The sequence below is a fragment of the Macaca mulatta genome, chromosome 12 (genome assembly GCF_049350105.2).
Source record: "Macaca mulatta isolate MMU2019108-1 chromosome 12, T2T-MMU8v2.0, whole genome shotgun sequence".
NCBI lineage: Eukaryota > Metazoa > Chordata > Mammalia > Primates > Cercopithecidae > Macaca > Macaca mulatta.
Genome location: NC_133417.1, coordinates 94825387 through 94841113, shown reverse-complemented (window position 1 = coordinate 94841113; position 15727 = coordinate 94825387). Strand labels below are relative to the sequence as shown.

Here is a 15727-nt window from a genome sequence, read left to right as displayed (position 1 = left end):
TAAAAACAAAAATAATTATCTTTAGAGAGACCCAAGTTTTGTATCCATAAAACAGTAAGTATGAAAAAGCAATAAAAAATACTCTTGGAAATTAAACATAACTTTTAAAATAAAAAAAAAACATTCAATAGAAGCTTGAAAAAACAGATTTCTCAAAACTCATGGAAAAAATTAAAGATGGGAAACCTGAGAAAATTAACAGGAGGTCTTAATGACAATAGGGAGTTTCATAAAAAAACCCAGAAATTATCAAAGTGATAATGGATGGAAGTACATAACCTGGGGCTGAGAAAGAAATGAGCCTTCAGATTCAAAAGATCCACATCAAGTGCTCAGCACAATAAACAAATAATAAAAGACACACAGACACATCCTTGTAAGGATGAAGGACAGATCCTAACAACTTTCAAATAGAAGAAAACGTACCATCTAGAAAAAAAGAAATGGGCACTTTGGGGGGCCAAGGCGGGCGGATTCTGAGGTCAGGAGTTCAAGACCAGCCTGATCACCATGGTGAAACCCCATCTCTACTAAAAATACAAAAATTAGTTGGGTGTGGTGGTGCTCACTTGCAATCCTAGCTACTCAGGAGACTGAGGCAGGACAATCACTTGAACCTGGGAGGCGGGGGCTGCAGTGAGCCGAGACTGCGCCACTGCACTACAGCCTGGGTGACAGAGCAAGAGTCTGTCTCGAGAAATACAAAACAAAAAAAAAAGAAGTAGAATGCATTGTTTCCCGTTAGCAAAAATGGATAGTAAAAAAATACTCAAGATTTCAAAAATTAATTTCAATCGACAAGTCTATGTCTGCCAGACTATCAACAAGAGAAAGTGCAAGATGAAATCATTCTCAGGCATGAAAATTTTTAGTTGTTTTTAAAATGTGTTTGTTTTGAGACAGGATCTCTTTCTGGCCGAGGCTGGAGTGCAGTGGCAAGATCTTGGCTCACTGGAACCTCTGCCTCCCAGGTTCAAGCGATTCTCCTGCCTCAGCCTCCCAAGTAGCTGGGATTACATGCGCCTGCCACCATACCTGGCTAATTTTTGTATTTTTAGTAGAGATAGGGTTTTGCCATGTTTTGGCCAGGGTGGTCTCAAACTCCTGACTTCAGGTGATCCACCCGCCTTGGCTTCCCAAACTGCTGGGATTACAGGTGTGAGTCATCACACCCGGCCAATTTTTGTATTTTCTTTTTTAGAGACAGGGTCTTACTATGTTGCCCAGGCTGGTCTAGAGCTTCTGGCCTCAACTGCCTTAGCCTCCCAAAGTATTGGGACGGGTGTGACCCACCACGCCCAGCCACAGACATGAAAAATTACCTCTCGTGTCCCCTCTTTCTGTGGAAGTTACTTAAAGATATGCCTCAGAAAAATGAGTATGGGGCCAGACCCAGTGGCTCACACCTGTAATCCTAGCACTTTGGGAGGCTGGGGTGGGTGGATCACTTGAGGTCAGGAGTTTGAGACCAGCCTGGCCAACATGGTAAGACCCCACCTCTATTACAAATACAAAACTTAGCCGGGTATTGTGGCTGTAGTCCCAGCTACTCAGGAGGCTGAGGCAGGAGAATCCTTTGAACCTCGGAGGCGGAAGTTGCAGTATGCAAAGATTGCACCACTGCACTTCAGCCTGGGTGACAAAGCGAGACTTCATCTCAAAAAGAAAAAAAAAAAAAAGAAAAATGAGTATGAGTGCCAAGAAAGAGGAAGGCATGACATACCAATAATGGAACCTACCATCATTCCTATTAAAAGAAATCTGAAGATGAGAGTTGTGCAGAAGGCCTAAGATATGATCCAAGTAAGAAATAAGTGGGGTCTAAGAACAATGACTTCAAAAATATGTAATGAAATGGATTACCAACTACAGCTAGGATGACTAAAAGAGTTGGATTTTATTGCTAACATGATGAAGAAAACTTTTTCATTAGAAAAAACTTTTGAAAATCCCAGAAAAAGCAAAAAACTATGTAAGATAGTCTACTTATAAAGCAAAGAAAAACATGATAAATTTTAAGCAACTTATGGGAGTACAAGAACAGAGATTCCATTTAATCAGGGCTCTAGGAATATTATCATTTATACGGCATAAGAGATATAACCCTGGATCTTTTTTTTTTTTTTTTTTTTTTTTTTGAGGCGGAGTCTCGCTCTGTCGCCCAGGCTTGAGTGCTGTGGCGCCAGCTCGGCTCACTGCAAGCTCCGCCTCCTGGGTTCACGCCATTCTCCTGCCTCAGCCTCCTGAGTAGCTGGGACTACAGGCGCCTGCTGCCACACCCGGCTAATTGTTTTGTATTCTTAGTAGAGACAGGGTTTCACCATGTTAGCCAGGATGGTCTCGATCTCCTGACCTCGTGATCCGCCCGCCGAGGTAAAATGCAGTCCTACTACAATACTGGGCTTTTAACGAAGATTGTTTTATAGTCTATACAAGTTTTCAACTTTTAGAATCAATCTTCAGACAAAAGATAGAACACTTAAAAAATGGCTACATAAGAAAATACGAGACTGGGAGTGGTGGCTCACGCATATAATCCCAGCACTTTGGGAGGTCGTTGTAGGCAGATCACCTGAGGTCAGGGAATCAAGACCAGCCTGGGCAACATAGTGAAACGCTGTCTCCACTAAAAATACAAAAATTAGCTGGGTGTGGTGGCATACCCCTGTAATTCTAACTACTAGGGAGGCTAAGGCATGAGAATCACTTGAACCCAGGAGATGGAGGCTGCAGTGGGCTGAGATCCCACCACTGCACTCCAGCCTGGGTGACAGAATGAGAGTCTGTCTCAAAAAAAAAAAAAAAAGAAAAAGAAAAAAATTACACATATATGTAAATACATATTATATATAATTAAACTTGATAATATAAAACTATTGCTGATACGATTCAAAGAGGAAGGAGTAAGAAGATAAGTTTGAGTTAAGAACGTCATCTTAACTCATTAGGGAGTAAAAAAGCACTGTCTAAACTGATAGATCAAGAAAAAGTTTAAGCACATATGTGGAATGGGAAAGGGGGAGAAAAACGGTTCTTTTTTTGAGATGGAATCTCACTCTGTCACCCAGGCTGGAGTGCAATGGCACAATCTCGGCTCACTGCAACCTCTGCCTCCTGGGTTCAAGTGATTATCCTGCCTTAGCCTCCTGAGTAGCTGGGATTACAGGCATGTGCCACCATACGGGGCTAATTTTTGTATTTTTATTAGAGACCGGGTCTCACCATGTTGGCCAGGCTGGTCTTGAAGTCCTGACCTCAGGTGATCCGACCCCCTGGACTTCCAAAGTGCTGGAATTACAGGCGTGAGTCACTATGCCTAGTCAACTATTTTTCTTTTATAGTAGAAAGTAAACAGAAAAGATTCTAAATTGAACATAATTTTTTGAAAATCATTGTAAGCAACAAACAGAAGATAAAAAGGGAAGCAGGGCTGGGGAAAGAGGTTTAACATAAGCTCTGTATTGTCTCTTTTACCTCACACACATATTTGATTAAAATGTTAAAAGACTAACCTCTTTCTACTGTAACTGCTCCAAAGGGAAATATGTGAACAGCTTCGTAAGTAAATCAGAATTATCAGAGAACATTTTTGCAGTATACCTGAGATTCTTCACAGTGGTACTGAAAGGATTCCATATTGTTCATAACAGCAGTCCCCAGAACTGACATGAGAGCCATCTTGTGATCTGATACTCTGGTTTTCTGCCAAATAACTGCCTAGGGACAAAAATAATACAGATAACTTTTAATACAATTTAGATTTACTGAACTCAAGAAGTCAGTATTTTATTCCTATATTTGGCATTCATCCTCAGCTTAAAATTTCAGTATCACTTAGAAGAGATTCATGAGCTGTGAGGTCTGACAAAAGAAACTCTGGTTCTGAATTTTAGAAGCTGTGTATGTTGCAGTGTACAATCTATTTAACTTCCCTTTACCTTGGTTTTGTCCTCTTTACAAGATTTCTCAGAGTTGTTGGAAGATAAAAAATCTATATGTAGACAAGCACATATGCCTGTGCCTGGCATAAAATGGTTTCATTAAATATTGATTCTCTCTCCACCTCTAATCCTCACATTCAAAATATAGACTTTCGTGTATATTTAAAAACAAATTGCTGCTTCAAATAAGGTATTACTATTTTACTGAGGATGATCGGCTATGTTACAGGATTTGTATAAACAGTCAACAGGTATAAAAATTTTGGAAAAACCATTCTTAATTAAATCACAATTTAAAATTACCTTTGTACCTTTTAAATAGAGAATTCACAAAATGTTAACTGAATCTCATAAACATAAAAGCTGAATCATGAGGTTGGATTTTTTCACTGCGAGTATGTTGGAGATGAGAGAGAAACAATAGGTTGGTTGCAGTGACTCACACCTGTAATCCCAGCACTTTGGGAGGCTGAGGTGGGTGGATCACTTGAGGTCAGGAGTTCGAGACCAGCCTGGCCAATATGGTGAAACCCTGTCTCCACTAAAAATACAAAAAAGCATCTGGGCGTGGTGGCATGCCCCTATAATCCCAGCTATGTGGGAGGCTGAGGCAGGACAATCATTTGAACTGGGGAGGCAGAGGTTACAGCGAGGCGAGATCACGCCACTGCACTCCAACCTGGGTGACAGAGCGCAACTCTGTCTTAAAAAATAAAATAAGAATATATATATATACACACACACACACACACACACACACACACATATACATAATACTTCATATCTGAAAAATATGAGCCCTTTTAAATTATCAGGCCCAGAGAGGCATTAAAATGAGAGTAATTTCCCCCTTGAGCTAAGTATTTATTGAAAACTGCTTGCTATTGCCACAAGTAGCCACTGACCTAACAATGCCACACACCAGACACCATAACCCATACCCTATAGCTCAACGATGTACAGCTACTAATAAAAATTCCTGACAAACAACTCTATCAACTCACTCCTTGTTTCCCTTTTTGCTTTTAAAAACCTGCTTATAACAAAAGCCTAACGGAACACACCCCAAGATAATTTGGAAGTGTGTCTGAGGCAGCTGTCTTCAATGCTGGTCCAAATAAACTCTCTATATTAATTCTGCTTCCGCTTCTTCCTTTTAGGTCAACATGGGGTAGATTTTAAGAGAATCACGGTCCAGAGAGACTAGACCAAGGTTTGGCTTTGAAGTACATAATCGGATTTGACATACTGCAATTTCTTCAGTTAAACAAGGTCCAATTACAGTCAAATCCCATCACCAGTACAGGTAGAATTCAACAAATTCACTTAGCAATTCCTAAGTCTGGAGGAAACTGTGCAAAGGGCTTGGGAGAAAACATCAATATCAACATTAAAGGGGCAGGCAGAGGAAGAAGAGGAACCTAAAACGAGTGGTCACAGAGGCAGAAAGAGCAGCAGCAAAGTGTGGTACACAGAATAAGGATGTTTTTGAAGAAAGTAGTCATCATATGTTTCCAATGTTGAGCGAGTATGGTAGGAACAGACATGGTTGGCTAAATGGCAATCAAGAGTGTGAGAGCAGTTCTAGAGAAGTAAATGGAACCAATTTGGATAGTGACTATGGGAAGGATATGAAAAAAAAGAACTTTTCTGAAACAAGTGTTTCAGAAAGTCTGGCTGGGAAATGCAAGCAGACAGGGAAATAACTGGAGGCAGGAATAGGACACATTTGACCAGGAAACTGAAGGGGAAGAATGGGTACACTAGCAAGTAGGTTTGGAGACTCAGTGGCTAGAGGCTGAGAAAGTTCCCCTTTGTTCTAAAATGCAGAAAGGAGGTCTTTTGTTGAAAGCAAAATGACAGTGATTTAAATATTTGAAGATTATGGAGGAGGTATAAAATAGCAGAATTGTATTACTCAGTTTCATTAGCTTGGTTCACTGAAAAAAGGTTTCAGAGGCAGGTAGATCACTTGAGGTCAGGAGTTCAAGACCAGCTGGCCAGCATGGTGAAACCCCATCTCTACTAAAAATAAAAAAATTAGCCAGACGTGGTGGCGGGCACCCATAACCCCAGCTCCTCAGGAGGCTAAGGCAGGAGAATCACTTGAACCCAGGAGGCGGAAGTTGCAGTGAGCTGAGATCGTACTACTGCACTCCAATGTGGGCAACAGAGAGAGAGAGACTCTGTCTCAAAAAAAAAAAAAAAAAAAGTGATCGTATTCCTCCAACTCAGAGACTCTCAACTTTTACGAATGACATGCAAAACTGAAAGTTCACATTCAAAAAATATTCCGATAGGTGACCTGAGGACTATGTGTAATTAATTCCTAGTATACTAGCTATCATGCTACAGCTTTCTCTTCCTCTTGCAAAAGTTCAGTGGAATGCAAGTCAGTGAAAGTGACATTGACAGGATTATTCCCTTACGTTATTTTTTTGTTTGTTTGTTTTTTAAAATAAACCATTTGTAAACTTTGGTACTTTACTGGTATTAATACACCGCGGCTGAGAATTATCGGGCTGTGTTAACAGAACCACCACTCTGGTAGGAGGAAAACAGAAAATAGGGACAGACTAACGGATACAAAATGGGCTTGATGACTGACTCTATGTGGAGAGGGAATAAAAAGAGAAGAATCACGAATGCCTCCCAGATTTCCGACCTGGGAAACTGGAATGGTGATAGTAACGCTCAACAAGATAAGAAACTCACAAGAGCAGGATTGGTGGCAGGAGATGATGAGTTCAGCTTGTTCAGTGTTGATTGTTGAGTCTCTGGTACCAAGAACAGTACCAGACACCTAGCAAAGCCCACTAAATACTTACTTGTTAAAGGAATGAGCAAATAAACACATTTTTTTTCCTAGGAAAAAGTAACCCCAGTAGAGTTGAAAACTAGCTCTTTGTTTTTAAAGATAAGGCTGCTAGTTGTCACATCACCATACCTGTTAAAATTACACTTTTTGTCTACTACTTGACTTAAGGAAATCCAAACCAATCTTTCCTTTTCTTTCTTTTTAACATAACAGTTTAAGGTATAATTCATACACTCTACAATTCACCCACTTTAAATTTACAATTCAATGGTTTTTGGATTATTTACAGAGCTGTGCAACCAACAGCATGATTTAATCTTTGAACAATTTTATCAGTCCAAAAAGAAATCCTATATCCATCATCAGTGACTCCTATCCCTTTGCAATCACTAATCTAGCTTCTCTCTCTATAAAATTTGCCCACTTAGGATATTTCATATAAGTGGAATCATACAATATATGGGCTTTGACTGGCTTCTTTCACTTAGCATAACCTTTTCAAGTTTATTTATATCAGTACTTCACTCCTTTTAAATGGCTGAATAATATTCCATTGTAAATAATACATTTGAATTATCCTTTCATGAGTTGATGGGCGTTTGAGTTGTTTCTACTTTTTGGCTTTTATAACTGATGCTGCCATAAACATGCATGTTCATGTTTTTGTGTTGGCATATGTTTTCATTTCTCTTGGATATAGACCTATGAGTGGAACTGCTGGGTCACATGGTAGCTCCATGTTTTTTGAAGAACTGCCAGACTGTAATCCTTGCATGCACACGCATTCTAGAAAGGCAAACTACTGGCTTCTGCTATTATGGCTCTAGTTTTAAGCCAGCCAACAGCTAATAATTTAAGGAACAACGTTCAAAATAAAAGGAAGTAGATAAGGTTCTGAATAATCTGCAATTATAGGAAATGAAATGTCCCCTGCTTCATACTTTCCACATCAGAAGTTCCTTATGACAAAGAATAGCTGAACCATAAAAACTTATTCACAAGGCCAAGGTGGGAGGATAACTTGAGGTCCGGAGTTCAACACCAGCCTGGGCAACATAGTGTGACCCTGTTTCTATAAAAATTTAAAAATTAGCTGGGCATGGTGGCACACACCTGTAGTCCCAGCTACTCAGGAGGATGAGGTGGGAATGGCTCACCCTGCACTCCAGCTTGGGTGACGAAGCGAGACCCCCCCAAAAATGAAAAACAAAAAAACCTTATTCACAAAAAGTGTACCTCTTTAAAGGAATGCTAACTCTCCGATATTGACACTTTTAAAATAAAGCATTCAAGGAAATATTTCAAAAAACCAATGTTTTAAAATTCCTGCACTGAATATAGCTAAAAAGCCTGCGGTATTACTAACATAAACGTCACCTTGTTTATTTTAGTTTATATTAGAGTGATGCCTTAGATACAGATATAAATCTTAGCTGCTGATTAATGCAAGGATGCTATTTCACTGCCTGACCTGCTGAATAGTTAGTATACAGAACCGCAGAAAGATCACTTCAGGAAATGGGTCCTAGAAAAAGCTGTGAAACATGAGAACTATTTTTGCAATGTGATTTTACTTTAAAGTAAACACGCTAGGAGTCTGGGAGCATTATTTCACACTAGGCAATTATTGCATCAGATCAAGGGGCTAATTTAAGAGCATTTTCTAAACTAGTTACACTTGGGCTAGTAATAAATGATAGTGGTCTGCCAACAAATAAAACCTTCTCATTGGGCAACTAAGATTCATTTTCAAAACAGGATCCACCATTAAAAAATGAAACTATAAAATGTGATGAATAAAAACTGGGAATACTGGGAATCCAGAATACAGTTTTCAGTTTGCTTTCTCTACCGTATCATCAATTCTATGTTATTTTCAAAAACAGATTTTCTTTTCACTTCCCGAAGGTTTTTGTAAATCTTGCCCTTAGGCCGAAAGCTTAACATGTGCTAAAAATACACACAAACCTCCATATGTTTTCTATCTAGGTCACACAAAGTTGGAGCACCTGGATGTGCCAACTAAGAATCTGACTCTAGTCAGTATGATGACAGTGCAAAAACACCTCAATCAAAAATATATTATTACAAGCACACCATCTTAGGTTTGAAGTTAGACAAATATATCTTGCCCCTAATTCCTACCTCATTGACATACGCTACTTGAAGAAAATGAAGTTAGATGAGAATATTCAATACTTAATCAGTAAACCTCAATTGTTTGTAAAGGCAATTTGTGATAAAGAGAAATGTAGGCTGCACACAGATGATGCATAATTAAGTGAATAGTACAATGCTAAAACTGCTTGAGCAAAGTCAACTCCTTCTAAATAAAGAGGATACATTATTGGCCTAGACTGCAACCAAAATTCTTGCAAATTGTAGGCATAGATGTACTAAACTCCCGTTTGGATTTTTTTTTTTTTTCCACCAAACAAGAAGCAGCACCAATGAATTTTGTTGTTGTTTTATTTGGTTTGCTTTTTTTTTTTTTCGAGACAGGGTCTTATTCTGTCACCCAGGCTAGAGTACAGCGGTGTGATCATAGTTGACAGCAGCCTCAGCCTCCTGGACTCAAGGATTCTCCTGCCTCAGCCTCCCGAGTAGCTGGGACTACAGGTGCACACCACCACGCCCAGCTAATTTTTTTGTATGTTTTGAAGAGACAGGGTTTCACCATGTTGCTTAGGCTTGTCTTGAACTCCTGGGCTCAAGCGATCCTCCCACCTTGGGCTCCCAAAGTGCTGAGATTACAGGTGTGAGCCACCATACCCAGCCAAATTTCTTAAGTACCATAAGTTTACTTCTAAGATCTTACAAGTTACTATAACTAGATCTATATCTATTACTATTTACTCCTGTGTATGTACTTGCACTGACTCTGACTCCAAAAAGGACAGAGGCACAAACACAATATTAAAAAGGTTATCTTTTTCCCACATTGGCAACACAGGAACAATATGAGCTATAGCATCTTACCACTAAGACACTGCTAAATGTTTTGAATTCAGTATAAAATTATAGATTATTCCATCACAATATCAATACCATTGTTAAAAGAACAAACCACATTTTACTGACATAATAAACATTAATATGAATTGATTGTTGCTAAATAGCCTCAAACTTTCAAAAATGATTCTGTCTTGGTAAAATTTATGCAGTACAATTGAGTTATAAAATCTCTTACTTTTACTCTTATTTTATATTCTTTTTAGAAAGAGAACATGCATAATTATTTTTCCTGAAGGTTGCAAAGAAATTAACAGACATTTTATCTACAGAAGGGGCAGTTTATAGGAGCTAGACAGATGAAAGATGAAGATAAGAATAATTTTTTCATTCTATCTTTTCATACATTTTTGGGTTTTCAACCATGTAAAGGTAGGATCTTTTAAAAAATTAAATAATAAGCTGGGCATGTTGGCTCAGACCTGTAATCCCAGCACTTTAGGAGGCTGAGGCAGGAGTTCAAGACCAGCCTGGGCAACACAGTGAGACCATGTGTCTACAAAAAATAAAAAAATTAGCCAGGTATGGTGGCATGCACCTGTGTTCCTTGCTACTCAGAAGGCTGAGGTAAGAGGATCACTTGAGCCCAGGAATTTCAGGCTGAAGTGAGCTATGATCATGCCTCTGCACTCAAGCCTGGGCAACAGAGCAAGACCCTGTCTCTAAAAATAAAATGAAATAGAATAAAACATTAAATAAAAATGTAAAGGCATAAAGTTAATCTTTGCATAACTTTCAAAAGGGATATTCTTGAGACTCATTTCTTTGCAGTCTTTAAAAACAAGAAAGATTATTTCCAATTGGTAATCAAATCTTATTTACATCAGAAATATTTTTCTTGCCTAGATCCTCTTCTCCATTCCTTGTGTAACTTCCCAGACAATGGAATCAGTTTCCACATTCTTAACAATGATGAAACATAAATTAGTCCATCCTCCAACTGCCATGAGAATTATCTTATTTTGTTAGTCTCCTACTGAAATGTCTCATTTAGTTCCCTTTTGGTCACTTCAACAAGAAGTACACATTCCCATGTAAGCTACACAAGGTCCTTCAGAATCTGGCTCCAAGCAACCCTTCTAGCCTCATCTCATTTCTTAGACCAGCTTTCTCTGACCTCTGATGACTCCCTGACATTGCATATGCTGTTCTCCCTGCTTTGAATACCTCTGCCCGCGTAGTCTTTCCGAAGAACCAGTCTTAAGGCCACTTCCTCTAATAATCCTTTTTGAATCTAATCAGATTTTAACAATATTCACATTAATAACAATAGCAATTAACCTTTACTGAGTACTTATGGAGCAGGCACTGTGCTGTGAATGCTTTTTTTCATTTAAAAACCTTACTCTGTAAGGTAAGTACTATTATTCCACTTTAAAGAGACAAAGAAATTGAAGCCTAGACACGTAATGTAAACCAGTTAGTGGCAATATGTAAGGTCAGAACTTGAAACTATTCTCCAGAGTCTATTTTATTGATATGTAGTTAAGTAAGTTCTTCCTAAGGATGACAGGAAGATTGTGGTGGTCTCTGAAAGTTCTATAATTTTTTTCCTCAAAAGTAAAAATCTTGAAGATCTGATGCCCTTTCTACAACAAATAAAGAAAAAAAGATTAATTAGAAATTATTCTCATCCATCAAGACAAGTCTCTCACATAATGCTGCTACATGTATGGTTTCTTCCAGCAGGGAAGTGGGAGCAGGGGTTCCGATTTTAAAAAGAATCATATCATTACAACATTTAAAGCCTAATGAAAAAGCATCAGTTGATATATATGAAATATTTAATTACTCAAATGAAAATAAATTTACTTTTTTTTTTTTTTTTGAGATGGAGTCTCACTCTGTCGCCAGGCTGGAGTGCAATGGTGTGATCTCGGCTCACTGCAATCTCTGCCTCCCAGGTTCAAGCGATTCTCCTGCCTCAGCCCCCCGAGTAGCTGGGACTACAGGTGTGTGCCACCATGCCCACTTAATTTTTGTATTATTAGTAGAGACAGGGTTTCACCATGTTGGCCAGGATGGTCTCGATCTCTTGACCTCATGATCTACCTGCCTTGGCCTCCCAAAGTGCTGGGATTACAGGTGTAAGCCACTGTGCCAGGCCATAAATTTACTTCTTATATTAACTATATTTAACTAATTAAAAGCAAATTTGTTTCTTATACTAGCTGGCTCAAGCTTTAACTTAAATATAGGTCACTGCAACTACGAGAAAAGGTCAACACTATTCTATGAGAAGCAAATCAACAGTAAGTTTACTCAGATTTCACGTAGAAAAGGAAGAAGAAAACGAAGCTAATGTGTGTTTTTAGACATTGGAGATGAATTTTAAAACCATACTTTTTAGAACTCTCTTGGCCCACTTACTACATTAAAATGTGTAACATTCTTTCTGTTTTCAAGAACAAAGCTGGCAGAGGGAGATGGCTGGTCTTGACACTAGTAATAATATTCAGGAGCTGTTCAATACAGTAGTATCCATTTTTGTATTTTATTATTTAAAACACATAAAATGTTTTAGGACTAGGAGACTACTATTTAAGTAACAAATATTTCAATAACTGGCCTTCTAAAGTTCACTACCTATCTTTCAAACAGCACTAAAGTTAGGTAAATATGACAATATTTGAAGTTCTCTTCTCTGCCTCTGTACTATCTGTACTTCTTAATACTGTTTAAAGAAAACCCAACCAGGTGTGGTGGCTCACGCCGTCAGGAGATCAAGACCATCCTGGCTAATACGGTGAAACCCTGTCTCTACTTAAAATATAAAAAATTAGCTGGGCGTGGTGGCACGCGCCTGTAGCCCCAGCTACTCGTGAGGCTGAAGCAGGAGAATCACTTGAACCCGGGAGGTGGAGGCTGCAGTGAGCTGAGACTGTGCCACTGCACTCCAGCCTGGGCGACAGAGCAAGACTCCATCTCAATTAAGAAAAAAAAAAAAGAAAACCCTTCAGGTCAGCCTTGCTGATCAGTTCTTCAGTCTTTGAATCCTGAGGCAATTGCTCATTTCTTTTCTTTTTTTTTTTTTTTTGAGACGGAGTCTCGCGCTGTGTCACCCAGGCTGGAGTGCAGTGGCGCGATCTCGGCTCACTGCAAGCTCCGCCTCCCAGGTTCACGCCAATTCTCCTGCCTCAGCCTCCGAGTAGCTGGGACTACAGGCGCCCGCCACCACGCCCGGCTAGTTTTTTGTATTTTTAGTAGAGACGGGGTTTCACCATGTTAGCCAGGATGGTCTCGATCTCCTGACCTCGTGATCCCCCCGCCTCGGCCTCCCAAAGTGCTGGGATTACAGGCTTGAGCCACCGCGCCCGGCGCAATTGCTCATTTCTAACATATTTCACTTTATGCAAAAGGTTACTTACAAATCAAGCTGCTATTGCTTTGTAACAACATAGTAGTATTTGATTTCAGCCTTTACTCTCTATTTTCATTTAATAGGACACCTTATAGATTACATTCTGGTTTTCATTCAAAATGAAGCCCTCCCAATCATCTCTTCTGCATTACAACTCCATCCTCTACATGATTTTTAAGTTGTTCTCCTTCATATTAAGACCAAACGCACAGACGCTGAGCTTATAACACTCCCATCAGCTGGCTCCCTGGTACCTATCCAATGTTATTTCCCTTCCTATACACCCTATTTTGTTCGGGCAAAGATCTCAACAGTGTGGTTCTTTATTCTACTTCTGGGTCTTTTCCCCCTCCAAAACAAGCAACAAGTTTTAAGAGTAACAAATAACATCCACTGGGAGGCCGAGGTGGGAGGATCATTTGCGGTCAGGAGTTCGAGACCAGCCTGGTCAACGTGGTGAAACTCCATCTCTACTAAAAATACTAAAATTAGCCGGAAATTGCTTGAACCTGGGAGATGGAGGTTGCAGTGAGTTGAGATGGTGCCACTGCACTCCAGCCTGGGCAACAGAGCAAGATTCTGTCTTAAACAAATTTTTTTTTAATTTAAAAAATAAATAATATCCAGCCTAGAGTTGATTAGTTTTTCTCTCTGAATTGACCAGTTAACAACTCTCTACTGGTGCAGTAACAATTTCACTTTAAAAGTTTTGTTTCTATAAGCTTCTTTTGGGATTAAAATCAAAATTATGTCAGTGTAATTCAGGAAGGCAATACATTATAGGAGCAACTCAGATGTGTGCATTTAGGGTTTGAAAAAGGATGTAGTATTATCATTTCCTTAGGCACATAAGCTAAATAAATCAGTTATCTTCAAACCTTTTCTGGTCCTTTTCTACTCACAGCTAGTCCCATTGATTCTTCCCCATAATAGCTATAAAGGGAAATAGACACTTTTGTGCTTTTCACACCTAATGTGTTTGTCTGCATTCAGGCCCTTAGAGCATACAATTTATAGCAGCTTCCTAAATGTTTATGGTCTCCCTAGCTCCTCCCCGTAGAGTACTGCCAAACTGACTCTCAAAGGTAGCAGCATCATCTTGATCATGTCAATTCCCTACTTAAAAGCTTTTAATGGCTTCCAGTTTTCTCATTTAAAAAGTTTAAATTATCTTGCTGGATTTATCTTCCTCTATTCTCTCATATTAAATACCAACTCAATTAAACAAACTTCTTTACTGCCTCTAAATGTGCTCTCCTATGTATTTTATGTTTCAACTATTTCTCTACTTAGAATAATCTCGACCATTTTATCCACATAACCAAATTCTGCTGTAACAAAATTTTCCTATAACCCACCCGGGGGGTCCTAAATGAAATCTCTTTCAGAGGTTGTTCCTACTCCACTGAATGAATAACACCCACCTACCAACTGGCCAGGCTCACCCCTCCCTTTTTGGTGACTTTCTAGAAGTCTCCCAACCATGGGAAGTGTCTAGAGTATGAGAGCTAATACTTGCTGTTTTGCTCTCTCTGTGTCCAGTTGTTACCTTTAATCTACACTGATACCATCTGCTTCTAGATCTCAGGTGGTTTAAGGTCTACCCTTACAGTCCAGTCGGGCTGGTGCCACTAGCATAATGGAGTGCTCCTGTTCTCAGCCCTTGATCCTGTTGTCAGCCCTCATTCATCTGACATGTTTTTTGAGCACCTACTTGAGGCACTACTGTAAGCACTAGGGATATGACAGTGAAAAAAGAGCCAAAGTCCTTCCCTTCAAGGAAATTATATTCTAGAGGAGGAGACAAAAATAAATCAAGATAAATAAAATATATAGCATACTGGATGCTGATAAGTTTAAGAAAAATAAAGCAGGAAAGTAGGGGGCGGGAGGACAGGGGAAATGGTTGCAATTTTAGGAGGGCTAAAGAAAGCCTCACGGAGAAAGTTTAAGTGACGACCTAAAGGATGAGGATTGAACCAGTTACTTGAGGAAAAATGTTCTAGGCAAAGAAACTACAAATGCGACAGTCCTGAGCTGGAAGTATGACTCACAGGTTCCAGAAACAACGGAAGCAAAATGAGCAAAAGGAAAAAGATTAATGAAATCAGAGGTAATGGGGGCATCAGATCTACAGAGGTCAGCAAACTACAGCCCACGGCCTTTCTGTTTTTGTAAATAAAGTATCATCGTCTATGGCTACATCCACATTACAACAGAGCTGAATAGCTGTAAGAGAAACTATATGGCCCTAAAAACCCTAACATATTTACCATCTGACTCTATACCGAAAAAAATTTACTGACCCCGATACAGAATTCATAGGCCGCTTATAAAGGCTTTGATTTTACTCTGAATGAGATGGGAACTAATTAAACACGAGTTATATGATCTGACTCACATTTTTATAGAAATGCTGGCTGAAAATACACTGAAGAGGGTAAGAAGTAAGCAGGGAGAGTCCATTAGGACACTATTACAAAAATCCAGGTGATAGATAATGGTGGCTTGGACCACAGTGGTAGTTACAGACATGGTGAAAAGTCGTTAGATTCTAGATATATTTTAAAGTTAGACCTATGGAATTTACTCTGG

The 15727-nt window shown here is 39.2% G+C and overlaps 1 protein-coding gene across 15 annotated transcripts in view; it reads right to left on the bottom strand.

The window, feature by feature from the left end:
* PMS1 (PMS1 homolog 1, mismatch repair system component) overlaps positions 1–15727 on the bottom strand; it is a 92007-nt gene that overhangs the window by 30420 nt on the left and 45860 nt on the right. For 12 of the 15 annotated variants that reach the window (XR_013402080.1, XM_077957307.1, XM_077957314.1 and 9 more), the window contains one exon: positions 3601–3717. The exons of the other annotated variants lie outside the window; for them this stretch is intronic. Coding sequence is in view for 11 of the 12 variants with exons in the window: in XM_077957307.1 (XP_077813433.1) it covers positions 3601–3717 (117 nt within the window). In the remaining variant the exon portion in view is untranslated. The remainder of the gene's footprint in view (positions 1–3600; positions 3718–15727) is intronic. 15 annotated transcript variants of the gene reach the window in all.